We start from the raw sequence: 16147 nt of genomic DNA on the forward strand, positions 1-16147 counted from the left end.
AAAATTCCTAAGATGCCCTGACAAAGTAGCGGGAACTGTTGAGGGAAAGCATAGGGGGCAGCCAGCAATGACCCTCACCACTAGCCTGGAAGACTGGGTGGGCAGTGGGCCAGCTCCTGCAGCAGAGAGAAGGGAAAGGCCAAGTTTATGGTGGAGGTGATACATTTATTTTGGGCTGTGTGCAATTTCAAGTGCCTCGAGCATCCCATTCAATGTCATCCTACGGGTCATTGACTCCAGTGGTGCTGTCATTCTAGAGACTTCCATGAAAACCATTATCAAAGCCAGTTTATTAGCTCCCCAAACCAGCCACGCATTTGGTAGGCATAACTCTCTTTTGGACACCCCCGCCACAAAAAAATGCCACTACCCTGGAATGCACGTTAGTACGTATTTGTCATGAAGAAATAAAAATGTGTTTTCAAAAAGAAGCCTACTCCCTACTGGCTACACTCAGCCTGGTGCCGTCATTCTGATGTGATAATTAAGAAGCCTATTTTATTTCTCTACTCCAGAAAACCCTCCAAAACAACTATTCCTTCTTTCCCAAGACAGGCACAAAAGTGCAACTTTATTATATTATCTCTGTTTGCAGAAAATCTGAAACCAAACTAAGCTTTGTGGGGGTTTTTTTCCCCACAAGACCGACCTCTAGGCCCTGGGTCCAAGTCTCTGCTTACATTCCCCTGGGGGAGATGAGGGCGAACGCAAACTGTAAAGACTCCATGGACAAAGCAACGGAACTGATCAACATGATAACCAACCAATCCTGAAAAATACACTGTTATAACAGCATCGGAAGCCAATCTCCCTGAGCAGTGTGCCAGTTGGCACAGTGTTCGGGACAGGAGAGCAAGTACAATTTTACACTGTTGAGAACACTTGTCCTCCAGCCCCACAAAGGAACCTGCAGGGCCTGGTCACTAAATAAAATGAAGAACAGGGTTGAGGTAACACAGAAATAAATGCCCAGTGACTGAGTAAGTGTCTCAGCCCTTTTGCCGGGGGCAAAGCTGACCCCAGTGTGGCCATTTCATAAACCCAGCAGGCAGATTGGGTCTCACCTGACCTCTGAACCTTGTATGATGGTATCATGCTCAAATAACACTCCTCTTTGAGCAGTAAGAAACGGCTATAGCATTACCAGGAGCTACTCCTTGGCACAGTGACCACCAGCGTGTGTGGGAAAATGGGCTCCCCGACTTTTCAGCGCGAGGTCAATTCCTCTTACTTATCCACCAACCCTGATACACTACAGTTATTCCCAGTGGTCATCAAGAGCATGGAGACGGGAAAAGGTGCTTGCAGCCGTGGGCTCCCCTCCCCACAGGCAGTGGGGCCCTCTCTTCCTTACAGGCCGGACCCACTAGCACAGGGAGTGCTGGGGTGTGGGGAGCAGCAGGAGGTGGCAGTTAGCGTCTCCCCGTCCCCGTGTGATGGTAAAGGACGCTGAGACAGCCCCACATCCAGCTGATGGTGCAACTCCCTCTTGGCCGGCCATTTGGATGCACCCCTGCAGGATCTGCTGTCACTTCATAAGAGCAAGAACTTTACATCAAGCCAAGCTACCACCTCCTAGCTGATAAGTGGAGCAGTTTCATTTCTTTCTTTAATTACTGAATTCTTATGCAATATTACTGAGAATCACTCCTGGTTCCAGTGGTGGATATGGAGAAGGCAAAGCCAGTCTCTGCTGACTAAACGTCTGTTAGGGTCCAGTCCGGCCCCCATGGCTGCTCTGGGAGCTGCTAGCTCACTGGACAGCCCAAATCCCCTCCTCTCTGGCTCCAGCACCATGGAAGGACACTTCAGGTGGCAGTATGGGACAGTGGCCAAAAGCATAGACTTTAAACAGCTTTAGACTTTCAGCTCTAAGTCTTGAAATCCTTAAAACTTGTGCCTTAAAACTCCCATACTCTCAGGTAAAAGGGAAATAAAATATCATCCATCTTGTGGGATGTTCTGAGCATTAACTGAGGTAACAATGCAGGTACTTTAGCACAGTGGTTGGAACAGAGCAAGTGCTCAATAAGTATCAGCTATGATGATGTGATGGTGATGGTGATGGATGGTGGAGGTGGTGGTGGTACAGGTGATGGTGACTATGATGGTGGAGGTAGTGGTGGTGGTGATGGTGGAGGTGATGGTGACAATGATGGTGGAGGTGGTGGTGGAGATGATGGTGGAGGTGGTAGGTGGTGGAAGTGGAGGTGGTGATGGTGGTGGAGGTGGTGATGGTGGAGGTGATGGTGGAGATGGTGGTGACGGTCGAGTTGATGATGATGATAGAGGGTATTCCATCTCAGGGGAGAGACATGGGCCAAGAATAAGGCACATGTCCTCCTCCCCCCTTTTGGAGAAGCCAGGAAAAGTAGCAAAGTGGTCAGAAGGGCAAGTTTGCTAAACTAAGCGATTAGACTTCCAGGCTGGACTTGAAGTCAGGAGAACAGCATATGGGAGACAACATATGCCAGCCTATAACACAGCTTGCCAGGTGTGGTTTCCAGAAGTGACCATTATCTCCTTGTGCTATCAGTCTCTATGTCCATGTTTTCTAAGGGCTGGATTGGCCAATGACTGGAATTGATGCAGCCCTCTTTGTTGAGTAGAAATCATGTGATTTCCAAGGCAGTCTGTGTAACCTATAACTTTGCCTCATTTTGCTCCCCTTTCCACCTGACATTTCCTTCCAGGCACATCACATTTTAACCACCGCCTCTTCCCAGCAATCCTTACCCACGCATACTTCCCAGGAAAGTGGTGCGTGCAGTGGAATGGAATGCCTCTGAACGGTACAGTCCATCACCCCAACTAGCTGATGCCTCCTTGGGAGGCTCACAAATGCCTCTTTGAGCTTCCTGCTTCCAGGTGGACCAGCTCTGGTTTTAGTTGTCTTGGTATTGCCTTTTTATTTTTGTTTTGTTTCGATTCTTTCCTGCTTGATCCTGAAACAGCCCAGCATAGGATTTTCCGATCGGAATCCCCCTCTGAACCTCCCATTCTGCCCGAGTGACTGTGTCCGTAGGTGGCGGGCCCCTTCCCAGCTTGTGAAAAATTCACTCAGCCTCTTCTTTTCTTGTGCGTCTCTTCTGCTTTGCCAGGTCAAGCTGGGAACTGCCCGACTTGAGGGAAGGGAGAGTAAAAGCCATCAGTGACTCAGATGGGGTGAGCTACCCTTGGTACGGGAACACCACAGAAACTGTGACCCTGGTTGGCCCCACCAACAAGATCTCCAGGTTCTCCGTCAGCATGAATGACAACTTCTACCCAAGTGTGACGTGGGCAGTGCCAGTGAGCGACAGCAATGTGCCGCTGCTCACGAGGATCAAGAGGAACCAAAGTTTCACTACCTGGCTGGTGGCCATGAACACCACCACGAAGGAGAAGATCATTCTACAGACCATCAAATGGAGGATGAGGGTGGACATTGAGGTGGACCCTCTGCAGCTCTTGGGGCAGCGGGCCCGGCTGGTGGGCAGGACTCAGCAGGATCAGCCCCGGATCCTGGGCCGGATGGAACCCATCCCCACCAACGCACTGGCGAAACCCAATGCCAACGATGCCCAGGTCCTCATGTGGAGGCCCAAGCGGGGCCCACCTCTGGTTGTGATCCCCCCTAAGTAGAAGCAGCCTGGCCCGACTGTGTGTGTGGAGCACGTGCCGCTGAGACACGCAGGGAGGCTGCCAGGAACGGCAGAGGCCAAACTGAGTTTCTGAGCCAAAGCAGACCTCACGGTCTGCCAGCCTTGCAGCCCCTTGTGAGGAGCAGGGCTGCTCCCTGGGCGGTAGAACCATGATCCTTAGGGAACGTCCCTTCCTCTTAGGAATAAAGAGACCACTGATTGGACAGACTTGCTGTGATTACCATGCAAGGAGCCATATTTTGGAGCTGACCAGGATGGTTCTTTTTTCTGAACTATTGACCATTTCTTTCCTGTGAGACGCAAGGGATGGAAATGAAATTAAACAGTGCCTGTGGCCAATGCTGCTTCCCAACCAATTGGAAGTGGGAGTGAAAACATTCATACCAGGTGTTTGTAAGAGTTCTCCTGTCTGACTGGAGGGTGCTGGGGAAAGGGGTGGAATGACAGGTGCTACGAGGGGGAGGGGAATGGGTGGTGGGGAGAGGGAGGAATAAGCTGCCATTACAAATGAATACCTGTGCATTTATTAGTTGATCATCAAATCATCAACACACGCACTGGAATGAAGGGAACACTTAGAGAACTGGAGCTCTATTGCTGTTCCGTCCATTCTGAGGGGAGCCTCGTGGGAGCTGTCCAAGGTGCTGATGTGAACCAGCTGCCGGCAGTTCTCAGTGGTTCCATCTACCCCACCTCTTTCCAAGAATTGATTATTCAGAGTATTATTGATCATAGCACGTGGAAATATAGCTCCTGCATTCTGCAGTAGCTATGCTATCTGGGCCTTCACCATGTTTTTAGTGAAACCCAAATTGTGATTTTTGTTCACAGCTGCTTATTCTGTTCCCATTACCAGCCCTAAAATTACAAAAAAAAAGTTGTTTATAAGCCATGAATCCATGTAGGGTTTCAGGAACATTTCACAAATAAGAGTAGTATTTTAAATCTTTGAGGATTTTTTTGTTTGTTTGTTTCTGAATTACTCAAACATATAGAATGCACACATGTATATCCTTGCACATGTGCACACATGCTGGGATGCACACCGGGATGCTTATAGCTTAATTACTAAAAAGATTTTCCAGCCCTTCCTGCATAGGTACTTGAAGTCTTTATGCATACACAGTATAGACACTGTATATATGTTTATTTTAGCTCAGCTTCACAGAATCTCAACTTTAACTGCTTGAGCATTTGTGAGAAAGTGCTTCATAGGCATTAACTTCAGAGCTCTTTAATGAAGATCTGAGCTACTCACATTAAGCATGCCTGTATGGCTGAAATCCAACCAATGAAGATCTTACACCATATTTTCTTTAATGAGGTCAATCTCAAGCTTTATAAGTTTCTTTCCAGGCTTTACAGGAAGGATTTTTCCAGCTCTTCTAGCCTATATCACCCCCTGAAAAAGGCTTTTTCTTTTCTTCTCAGTCATATAAATTGTGACATATCAATATATGTTTCCTTATTCAAAACCGCCCATGCAAAATACTTATAAAACTCTCACCATGTCATGTGGATTTTATAGACTCTGCCAGCCTAATTTCAGAGTCAAGAGAGTTGAGGTTCAGAACAATTATTACAGTTCCATGGTTGGCTCCAGAGATCTGTCTTCTACCAGTTTTAGGATGGAGAAGAAAAAGCAGGCCTTTTTTATTGCTTTGATTAAAAAATTCAATTTAGTCTAATGTCTTTCAGATTCTAGTCCCAGGGAATGGTGCTTATTTACACGAGAGGGCTAACAGATCACTCCAAATTATGTAGTGTTAACTGCACAGCCCAACCACCGGCCACTCTGTTATAGATTAGTTATTGATGACACGCTGAGCTATTTATAACAGCACATTAATGACACATGAGTGACTCACAGACAACCTGGAGTCATGCCATTTAGAAATAATTCAGCTGTTACATTTGGATTCTGCTGTCTCTTCCCATTCTTCCTTATTTTTTTTATGGGGGAGGTGGCCCCGGAGAGCTCCATGGCTGGAACATAAAGCCACTTATTTTCCACACTGACATGAGAAACAATAATCTGTCCCTCTGGTTGAATTAGATGCAATCCGTATGGGATTCTGGACAGAAGATGCTGATCTAGAATCAAATCCCTGTGACCCCACTTGAAGAAAACCTGATATTTAAAAATCCATAGTTGTAACAAACAACAAATTAATGAGAATGGATTATTTATATTACAAAATCCTATATAAGATTTCCATTTTCAAATTCCCCTTGCCCATTAAAATAAGGTATGACTTACACAATTGTATTTACATAGGGCATAACTTTTTCAAAGGCTTGTCAGTATCTGTAAAGTAGGGTTCAGCATACTTAGCTAGGGCTTGTTCCCCACACTTTTCAGAGTTTCAAAATAAATGGTCCAAGGCTAATTTTCTGGAAAATTATGTAATCACAAAATGAGAAAATAGATGGATGGTGCTTATAAAAGTTAAAAACCCTGTGCAGAACATAATGATTATTGTCCAGGATACTACTGTGGGTCTCTCAGTTCTGAAATCAGCCTGGCAGAATGCTCTATTGCCCTGCAGTTTTTAGTTTAAAGTTGCAGTTGTTTTATAAGGAAATGACCCCTTTTCTTCTGTGATCTTCAGATCATTACCTTTCAGCTTAGTCAACGTATTGCATAATGCAAGGGTCTCCAGCAAGAGAGATTTCTTGAAATCTCTGTTGAGGTCACCTCCAACCTCCCATGAGCCCTTTCTTCCCATGAGAGTCCTTGGGCCTGAAGCAAGATGCCATTTGTTCAAAGGGCATCCTTCAGTGCCTTGATTAGGTTTTAGTTGGGTGATCTTAGGACTGTATTTGGATGTTAAACATACACATACACACAATAGTTTCTTGGTAGCACAAGAGTTTTTAATTCCTATGGGGAAAAGAGCATTTCTTCAGGTCGTAGATTCTTGAATCTAGTCCCCTTTGAGATCTTTTATTCCCTGATCTCAAGGGAACTGAGGTCTGGTTAAATTAGGTCATCTATTCAGGATCACATACCTAATTAGCAGCAAAGCCCAGAGAAGAGCCTGGGTATCCCATATCTCATGGCACAGCATGGTCACCTTACCTGAGACCCACAGTCCCCTCCTTGTCTCCAGCCAAAACATTGCCGTCATCCTGGACCATCCATCCTCTCAGCACCAGAGACAATCGAATCCATCCTTTAAAACATAGGGAGGAATCTTTGTCGTAGTTATGTCCAAAAAATGAATGTTCCAGATTCCCTTGTATCTGGGACAGCTGTTTGGAGATTGAAGTCTTATTCTGGCCCTTTGCAGCATGTGCTGTGCGTTCCCTGGTCACTGCTTTGGCCCACAGCACGTGGGAAGGTTGAAGACTAGCCCCTGTCCACCCCCTGTTCCATGGGCCTTTTTGCAACTCCTTCTCCTGGTGCTAGGAGTGATATCTCAAAGGTCAAAATCGTGTTCTAAGGAGCAATTCTGAGCAGTAAAATAAAAGGACTATGATTTATAGAGTTTTACAAAAGGCTTCCACATGCACTTTCTCATCTCAACCTCATGGGAGGTTGGAGGTGACCTCAACAGAGATTTCAAGAAATCTCTCTTGCTGGAGACCCTTGCATTACGCAATATGTTGACTAAGCTGAAAGGTAATGATCTGAAGATCACAGAAGAAAAGGGGTCATTTCCTTATAAAACAACTGCAACTTTAAACTAATAACTGCAGGGCAATAGAGCATTCTGCCAGGAGGGATGTCATATTGTTAATATCATTACTATTATACCCATTTTACAGACAATAAATTGAAATACGAAGGCATTAAATGACTTATCCATAGACACACAAACAGAAGATGTCAGGTAGGACTGAGCGAGGAGTCATAGGGCTGTTTGGCCCCAAACCCCTGCTCTCACTAGACTGTGCTGCCTCCCCAGGGGTCCCCTGAATAAAGGACACAGCAGAGGAGGAAAAGGAGAAGGCAAGTCACTGTCACCTATGCAGTCACATAGTCCCTACCAACCTACCCAGTGGACATATTAAAAACAAGAGAATGAACACTGTCCTCTTAGGCAGAGAACCTTGTAATCCCCAGGGAGAGTGGTCCAGAAAAAAAGTACCCATCGGGGCTGCAGTGTGGGTGAGCTGGCTGTCGCTTGGCAGCGCTTGGCACAGGACTGGTGATTAGTGGCGTAGGAAATCTGCCCTCCTGGACTCAGAATCACTTAAACACCATAAGCAGAAAAGGAGGAGGAAAGCATGCATCCCACAGCTGAGGTCCCAGCTGAGCAAGGCCCTGCCACCCGCCATCCCTCAATGCTGCAGGAGCAACCTGTGGCGCGGAGGCAGTGGGAACAATGGCTTTCCAAGCTCCATTTGGCACATTGAACGCTCCTGTTAGAGCTGAGGGCACAATTAAATATTGCCAGAGCCAGCTCCCAACTGAGTTGCAAAGAAAGATGTAAACACACGCACACACACATACAGGCCAGCTACACTCACACACTCTTCAAGCTGAAAAGAAAATTAATCAAAAACCCAATGAACGTCTGAACTCTATAATTAAGCCTAAACGATCCTTAGATAGAAAGAGAGCTGAGTGTGCAAGCTCAGTGCACACAGATATTTTTACCCCAGCGTCTTATTGCCATTAATTTCTTTTGATATCTTGAGTACATCTGGTTCCAGTTTCTCTGGTGGGACATCTGCCCGTGGAAGGCCTTCAGGAGGGCTGCCAGCTCAGCAGCCAGAGAACCGCCAAAGTTATCTGGCCATTCTCAATACTTCTGTAGGAACGCATCTGGGGGGGTGTCATTGCCACTGCGCCCCTGGGCCCCTTACTGATCCCCCTGCATGCACTTTGAGCAGACAGAATAAGCTCTCCTGAAGAGTCCACATTCAGCCATCCCGGGCTTGTGCCTTCACGGGATTTTTCTTCTGCCCCACGTTGGAAGGGAAGCCTGTTTGCAAGCTCTGAGGTCAGAGGCCAGCGCCCAAGACCTCAGCATGACTTGAAATCCTCTGTTCCCAGCAGGTGAACTAGACCTTGAACAAATCACTTAGCTCACCTAGGCCTCGGTTTCTTCCTCTGTTGGCTGTCACCCACACAGCCCAGTCAATATCACAGTCAGAACAGTACAGTGCGAAGATGTCTAGAAACACGCCGAAGTATCTGAAGTGCTGCCTAGTGAAATGTATTGTCAGATGAGTGGAATCCCAGGGCCTGGGGCTAGTTGTAAGCCCTCAGACCCCATCTACTTGGAAGCCCAAAACCATCTCAGGAAAGCCCCCTCTCCCTGCAGAGTGAGGCCTGGGCTTGGTGGAGGGTAGTAGGCTTTGAGCTCCTCTGCCCACAGACACCTTGCAGGAGAGGCCAGGGCCCAGGCAGTCGGGGAGAGAAAGGAGACCACTGCCCAGCCCCCTTAGAAGGCAGCTCCAGGCAGAATTTGTAGCCAGAACTCCAAGAGGCTTTTTGGAAAGGAAAGAAGGCTGAATGTCAGATGTGGGCCAGACTTGAAATCCCAGCACAATTTGCCTAGTTTAAGCAGACTAAAGAAGCCATCCAGGGACAGCTGCATTTTTCCTGTCATGGGATGAGGCAAGAGATACAGAAGGGAAAAAATAATAATAATTTAAAAATATTTCTCCAATTATTTATATACACAAACACAACACACACACACATACACACACACATATATATCTTTATGTGGGTCTCCACTGGCCTGTCTGTCCCTAAACAGTTTCTGATGCCCCAGCTCTTGGCTGAGACCCCGCAGTTTGGAGGTAGCATTACAGATGTGGTTGTGTGGGTGCACATACAAAAAGAAATGCTTCTCCCTTCACTGCACCTCATCACGCAGGGGGCATTCTTGGTTATGGCGCCTCTCCCCACCTGCCCTACCTGCTGTAGCCCCATTCCCCACCTGCACCAGCCGTACAGCCACGCGGCTTGCCTCAAGGCTGCTTCCCAAGGCCCCCTGTCCCCACACCCTCACCTGTTCATCTCTCCCAGCCGGGCCGCCCAGCACAGGTTCTCTGAGGAGAGGTCATTTTGCCCAGCTGGGGAGCGTGGTCCCGAAGAGAGCCCACCAGCTCTTCTCCTCCAGGCCAATGAGAAACCAGGCCTCTGGGGAGCAGGCCCTGCGGCCACACACAGGACCCCCTCCTTTGCCTTCAGGCCCCCGTTTGTCCTTGGCTAACCCAGAAAATGTGGCTTGATTCTTAAAACAGCCGAGTGCTGGGTCAGAAATGCCTGCGAGAAGGGAAGATGGGCACTGGAATGACAGCAGTGAGGGAGAAGGCCGACGCTCGGAGCAGTGGCCCAGACACTCAGAGCCCCTGGGTATTTGACCGGCGGGATGGCTCAGCGTGGGGCTGGTCTCAGCTGGCTGAGGCCCAGCATGGCGGGGAGCAGGCAGGAGACAGGAAGGGGGACAGAGGGCTTTGCTTCAGACGGGCCTGGGGCTCGGGTGGCCCAACAGAGGCGCCTTAGATACGGAACTTAAGAAGGCCTCCAGTCAGGTGTGCAGGCCGCTGCCCTTGCCGGCGTGAGGCCCCTGCAGCGTCTGCCCTGGAAGCCTGCTCACCCCGCCCGTCCCGGCCCTGCTCTGTGCCGTCTCCTCCTTCATGGGGAGAGTGGGTGCAGGGGTTCTGTCAACACGTATCATGTGGGGCGCCTGCTGTGCGCCAGGTGACAAGCCCCTGCCCGCAGGGAGCCGGGGCTCACAGTGGCTTTGGGGGCCTCTCGTTTTCCCCCTCAGGGTCACACATCACAGGGAGCCCCAGAACCCTGGTGAGTGCTTCCTTTGTCTGTAGGGGGAGGCCAGGCGAGGAGGGCTCAGGGGACCCGCTGTGCGCTGCCCATCTCTGCGCAGCCCTCCGAGGGCGGCTCAGGGAGAACCTGCCACCGCATGCGCGCACAGGCACAGGCGCTGCCCATGTCAGAGGCAGCTGGGCATCCCCCCTGCTCTGGCCCATCTCCTCCACCCTTCAAACCAATTAGAATATGCCACACAGATGTGAGCCAATGAAATGGTAATTGGAAAAATAACAGGAAGGATAATATATGCACTTCAGGCTGGGAACTGTTTCATTAAGCTGGGCTTTGCAAGCAATACAGCCAATTAAATTATTTCCCACTTCACTCCCTCACATACCAGAAACTATAGGAAGCTATCACTTCTAATTAATTAGGAAAGAGAGAAGGGCTGCATAGGCCTATCAGGAGAACCCGGACTGAGGTGCTAGCCCACCAGCAGCCCGCACACACATCAGGGACGGAAGACTTGACTTCTGTCTCACCTGAGGCAGTTCGTGGGCCTCCTGCTGTTGTTTGATGTTTGCAGACAACCCCATTATACATACAAATGGCAACTTAATAGCCTAGAAACCATTCTAGGAACAGCCATCCACCCTGCGCTCTGGAATAGCCATCATGCTCTAGTGTCCATGAATGCCAGCTCCCCTTCCTGCAGTAAGTGACCGGTCCTTGTCCCTGGTCCCAAGAGCCACCCACAAACTCAAACAGAGAGAGATGCCGGCCTTGGGCATGTTGCACAGAAAAGAAATCTGGCATTTTTCATGGGAGAATAAATGCTCTAAACTCTGTTGGCTGGCCAACTTCCCGCAGCCAAAAAACAGCCTCTTCAGTGCAGACTTAGATGGTTCCCAAGCCAGCTCCCGACTTCAGATGTTCAAAGTGAGATCCTTTCAGGGGTTGACCTTAGCATGTAGGTCTCCTGCAGGCCACCTTCATGTTCCCATCTGTGGAACGGGGAGAAGGTCTGTCCTCAGTGCCAGCCACCCCCTCAAATCTCTTAGCCTTGTGAGGGCATATTGGCAGGGAGCTCAGGGCTTGCATTGGGGAAAACTGATAGACAACACTCAACAATGCAGTTAAAATATGTTCTCCACAAAAATTATGCTGGCCTGAAGGCACCCTTATTGTGTAATGTAATACAATTAATATAATGGGCATGTAAGGAAGACATCAGGATGATGGGACTTCTGTGTGCAGACATTTGACTAATATGGTCCATGAGCAGCAAACAGACTCTGAGGTTGCCTCATGGCCTCTGCACACATGTGCCCACATCATACCCCACCCCTCCCCCATTACCCACTGTGTGTGTCATTCTGTGCCATGCAAGAAATCGAGGGCTGGCAGAGCCCAGCATGGTCAGTGCCTCCGACTGGTCACTTATTGCAGGAAGGGGAGCTGGCATTCACGGACACTAGAGCGTGGTGGCTATTCTGGAGCACAGGGTGTATGCAGGAGCAGTTTCTAGAACGGTTTCTAGGCTATTAAGTCCCCATTTTTATGTACAATGGGGTTGTCTACAAACTTCAAACAATAGGGACAAGGTTATTTGACCACCTATATAAGAATTAGGGATTTTTCCTCCTGAAACTGAAACCATGCATAAAATGTGAAAACGCAACAGGGTTCATTTTTAATCATAAAATCATGTTGTGCCACTATAGCGGTACGTCCCTATAAGCAAACCTGGTCTATCAAAAATCCAAAGATAGAAAAAAGAGAAAATGATCAGGAAAGAATGAGAATGCCAAGGTTTGGGTTTACTCAGAGCAACCCTTTGCATGCATTCAAAAATACTTTTTTTATGCAAAAAGTTTAATTCATCCACTTCTTCTTTAGGATCACAACTATTATATAAAGCAATATATACAAGTACCCCCACCACACACACACACACACACACACACACACACACATGCACATGCACACAAATAGTGGCAACAAGCTTTCTTTTTAAAGAAAAACTGATGAATAAGTTCAAGTTTAACAGTGTGCTCACATTCAAGAGGTTTTAGCTGGCTGGTGAACACAGCCATGCACAGAAATACTGGGTCAGCCATAGGGTTCCCGTGAGCTGGTAATTCTTGTAAATCCTGTGCCTTCAGATGCAGAGAAACAAGGCCTTTGGGGGCCTGGTATTCACACCCATTTCTTTAGATCCTTTTGTGTTTTGCTGATGGGTCGCACCTATAGATGATCTGCAATCCCTTAAGATTATTTTAGATTTTAATGATCTTTTAAGACCCACATAAATGCCCTAGACCAGCTTGATAGAGAAATGTGTATGTAAATAAACACTCATAGTTATGCATAAAATGTCAAGGTCATTGTCCCCTTGAAATCTATTTATAGAGGCTGGGTTATGAACACCTGCTTTTAAGGAATGACAGTCTTCGATCACCGTCTTAATGCCCACTTACGTGTTTCCATGTCTGCGCACAGGTCACCTGGTAGGACAAGGCACACCCGGCCAGCAGAACCACATGCCACAGACCGAGGAGGAAACGAGCAGCGGCTGCTGGCTCCAGATGCTGAAGCCCTGGACATCTGGTCGCCCACTGAATCTAGTGCTATCCTACCTGTCTCCTCACCATCCTCCTGGCCCACGGCCTGTAACCCCACAACCCTGCCATGTGCCATGCAGCACTCCCCGAAGGCGGGCCGGGCTGGCTGGCTGGTGCCTGGGGAGCTGTGTTGAAGGGGGAGTCATGCCTGCTGTGTGTTTTTGTGGGGGAAGATTGGACCCCGCCAGATCCCAAGTCTATCCCCATGCTGTAGGGGAAGCTGCCCAGGGACGAAGAGCTGGTCAGCACTGACATCAGACACCTAACATGGGCCAGCCTTGGTTTCTGACCCCAGCTTTCCCTCCCTATGCTTTTGGGTGGGAAACAGGGAATGTGCATCTCCCCGCCCCTCCCTTCTCCACATGGGTGGCCACTGTTACTGCTCCTGAGGTTCCCCTCCTCCTTGGAGAGCCAGGGCCAGAGCAGCCCTGCTTCCCCTACGAGGCCAGGCCGGGTGCCCTCAGGTGACCCAGGGCAGAGCGCGTGTCACCAGGATCGATGGGACGAGGGGAGAGCCACCCAAACAGGCAAAAATGGCGTCCATTGGTTTGTTCATTGGTTTATTTATTGGCTTGCTTACTGGTTGACTTATTTATGAAGTATGTATTTACTTTACAGCAAAAAATCCGCACCCAGCTACACAATCCCTCTCCGCGACCCCTTAGAGCACAGTGTGTTAGTTCTCTTTGAAGCCACAAAAAATGGGGGGGGGGGGCGGAATTCTCTCCCTGTGTTCAAAAACCACCCCAACCAGATTTTCAGCCAAACATGGGGTTAGAAACCACTGGTTAGTAAGTAAAGGCGCACAGATCTGCAGAGGCCCGGCTGTCCAAACAGAAGCTCGCAGCTCTCTCGGCCCTGCCTCCTCCCCACCCCACCGACCGCTCCAGCTGCCCTCCTCCTCCAGGCGCCCACCGGGAGTGGCCAGTCAGCTCAGCGCCAGGCTGGTCATCTCGGAGCTAGACTCTCATTCTACTCTGGTGCCATCTTCTTAATGCCACGTGCACCTTACAGACACCTCAGGAGCTTTAAAACAATCCATGTCTGGTCCCCTCCCTGACTCACTGGCAGACCCTCTGGTGGAATAGTCTGGGCCCTGGTGTGTTTACAGTTTCCAGGTGATTCTAATGTAAGCCGAGGGTTGAGAGGCACTTCTGGAGTCCCTCTCCTCTACGCCTCCCACCACCCACACCCATTATCCTTTACTTCCCAAGCTTTCTCTGGCACCAAGAGTGGGAAAGGCCACTGAGGAGCGACCGGGTTCCCTTCCCATTCCTCCCCCCTGAACCTTCCCATCAGCTCAGCCTGCCTGGAGAGGTGGCAGGTCCCACCCGCTGTTCCCTGAGCTGCTGCCTGTGCCCAGCCCAGGGGCCGTTCTCAGGCGACTTCCAGCTTTTCTAGAAACAGAAAGCTGCCCTTTGCCAGATTCTCCTCTACCGGAACCTCCTCAGGCTCCCAAACATCAAATGTTTAAAGGGCGCTTTGGTGACATTCAGGTCTCCAAACCCCGATGCTGCCAGGGAGGCCCATGCCCAGGCTTTATAGCCCATGCCTTGGCCGTGTCTACAGAGCCCCCCGAGCTGAAGGAGGGCCCACTGCTCAGGAGGAAGGAGCCCTGTTGGCCCCCCAGCCAGGCAGCAGCCAAACCCCAGATGGCTGGGAAGAGACAGCTCACACCCTTCACACAAGGTCTCCACTGCCGAGCATGAGCAGGTGTGTGTGTGTGTGTGTGTGTGTGTGTGTGTGTGTGTGTGTGTGCACATATGTAATACAAACTGTCAAGATCCACGGAGAGTACTGTGTTCATAATGGGCCCAAGGGAATGCCATCCTAGATATACACACAGAATGCTGCATAGATACTAAGCGTTAGCTGTGTACACACACACACACACACACACACACACACACACACACACACACGGGAAACCTGTGATGTCGGAAGGGTTGTTTTTGTTCTCCGGTCTCCCCCATCCAAGTACCTTCCCGGGACAAGTACTATTTCGTGTCCCCCAGCTGCCCGGCCTGTGCCCTCCTGCACTCCCAGCCCCCTGTCCCCGTGAGCCAGCATGTCCCTGCCCTGCGTCCCACCTCTCAGGATCCTACTCTCTGGTAAGTGACAGTCCAGCCAGTGGGTGCTACAGAGTTGAGTGTTACCCCTCCCAGGTGACATTTATGTGTTAATAGGGGCCACAGATCGTGCCTTAATCCGAAAGAGCAGCTCTAGTGGTGGGGTTTTCAGGCACAGTAGTGGGCCAGTAAGGGAGATTATTTTTTATCAGGGGGCTTTTTAGAGTTCCCCAAACAATACCTATGTTTAAAATCAGCCCTTCCTAAGTGCATGAGCACATGCAAGCACACTTACCCCCAGACACTTCCTTGAATTTTGAGACACCTCCCTTAGAGTGGCGCTCTTTAAAAACCGAAAAAAAAAGAAAAAAGAACCAGCTAAATTAATTTAAACCTCACTGGGAAATGTAGCCTATTTTCCACGGCTGCCAGCCATCTGGCCACCCCGCCCCGCTCCACTTCCCTTCTCCTTTTCCCCGCCGCCTGTATCGGTCAATGTGCTTGGGTCGTCTCTGCGCTCGCCCACCCCACCCGCAGCCAACGCGTTCCCTTCCCTTCCCATTGCCCATCCGGAATTGTGCTGCTTTTCCGCGTCACCGGGACAAAGAGCAGGTTAAAAGCGTGAGCGTGTGTGAATCGCTTTGAAGAAAGAGAAACCAGGGACTCTGCTCCCGTTTGGAGAAAAGCCCCACGAGGGAATAGAGGAAAGCTGGCTCTGCAGAGTGCCTTAAAAATGACTTTAATTAGGAAATTCTGAGTCGTCAGTCTTTAGGTATTATGTAAACTCAAACAGATGTTGCATTTCACTTCTCTGGGATTAAAAAAAAGTTAAATACAGTATGTGTTCAACAACAACAAAATGTCTTTTCTCTTTCATTGGGTCCTTAAAAGATGCAGTGCCTGGCTTTCTACAAAGGCGGGGAGAGGGCCCGGGAACGGCCACGCAGAGGGCATGTGCAGGAATCCCGGCAGGCTGCAGCAGGTTCGGTGCTGTGACACTGGGAAAGGAGAACATTCCAGACCCGCAGAGGGCAAACCTCGCCCTTCCATCCCCTCCCCGCAGCCACTCCTGCG

The 16147-nt window shown here is 49.4% G+C and overlaps 1 protein-coding gene across 1 annotated transcript in view; it reads left to right on the plus strand.

Annotated features, from left to right (window-relative positions):
• Nucleotides 1-15922, plus strand: part of FAM78B (family with sequence similarity 78 member B) — a 310016-nt gene extending 294094 nt beyond the window's left edge. The window contains exons 2-3 of the mRNA XM_037023754.2: nucleotides 3102-4031; nucleotides 12883-15922. Coding sequence (XP_036879649.1) covers nucleotides 3102-3624 — 523 coding nt within the window. The 3' untranslated portion in view covers nucleotides 3625-4031; nucleotides 12883-15922. The remainder of the gene's footprint in view (nucleotides 1-3101; nucleotides 4032-12882) is intronic.
• The last annotated feature ends 225 nt before the right edge of the window (nucleotides 15923-16147 follow it).

Source organism: Manis javanica, chromosome 14 (genome assembly GCF_040802235.1).
Source record: "Manis javanica isolate MJ-LG chromosome 14, MJ_LKY, whole genome shotgun sequence".
Taxonomy (NCBI): domain Eukaryota; kingdom Metazoa; phylum Chordata; class Mammalia; order Pholidota; family Manidae; genus Manis; species Manis javanica.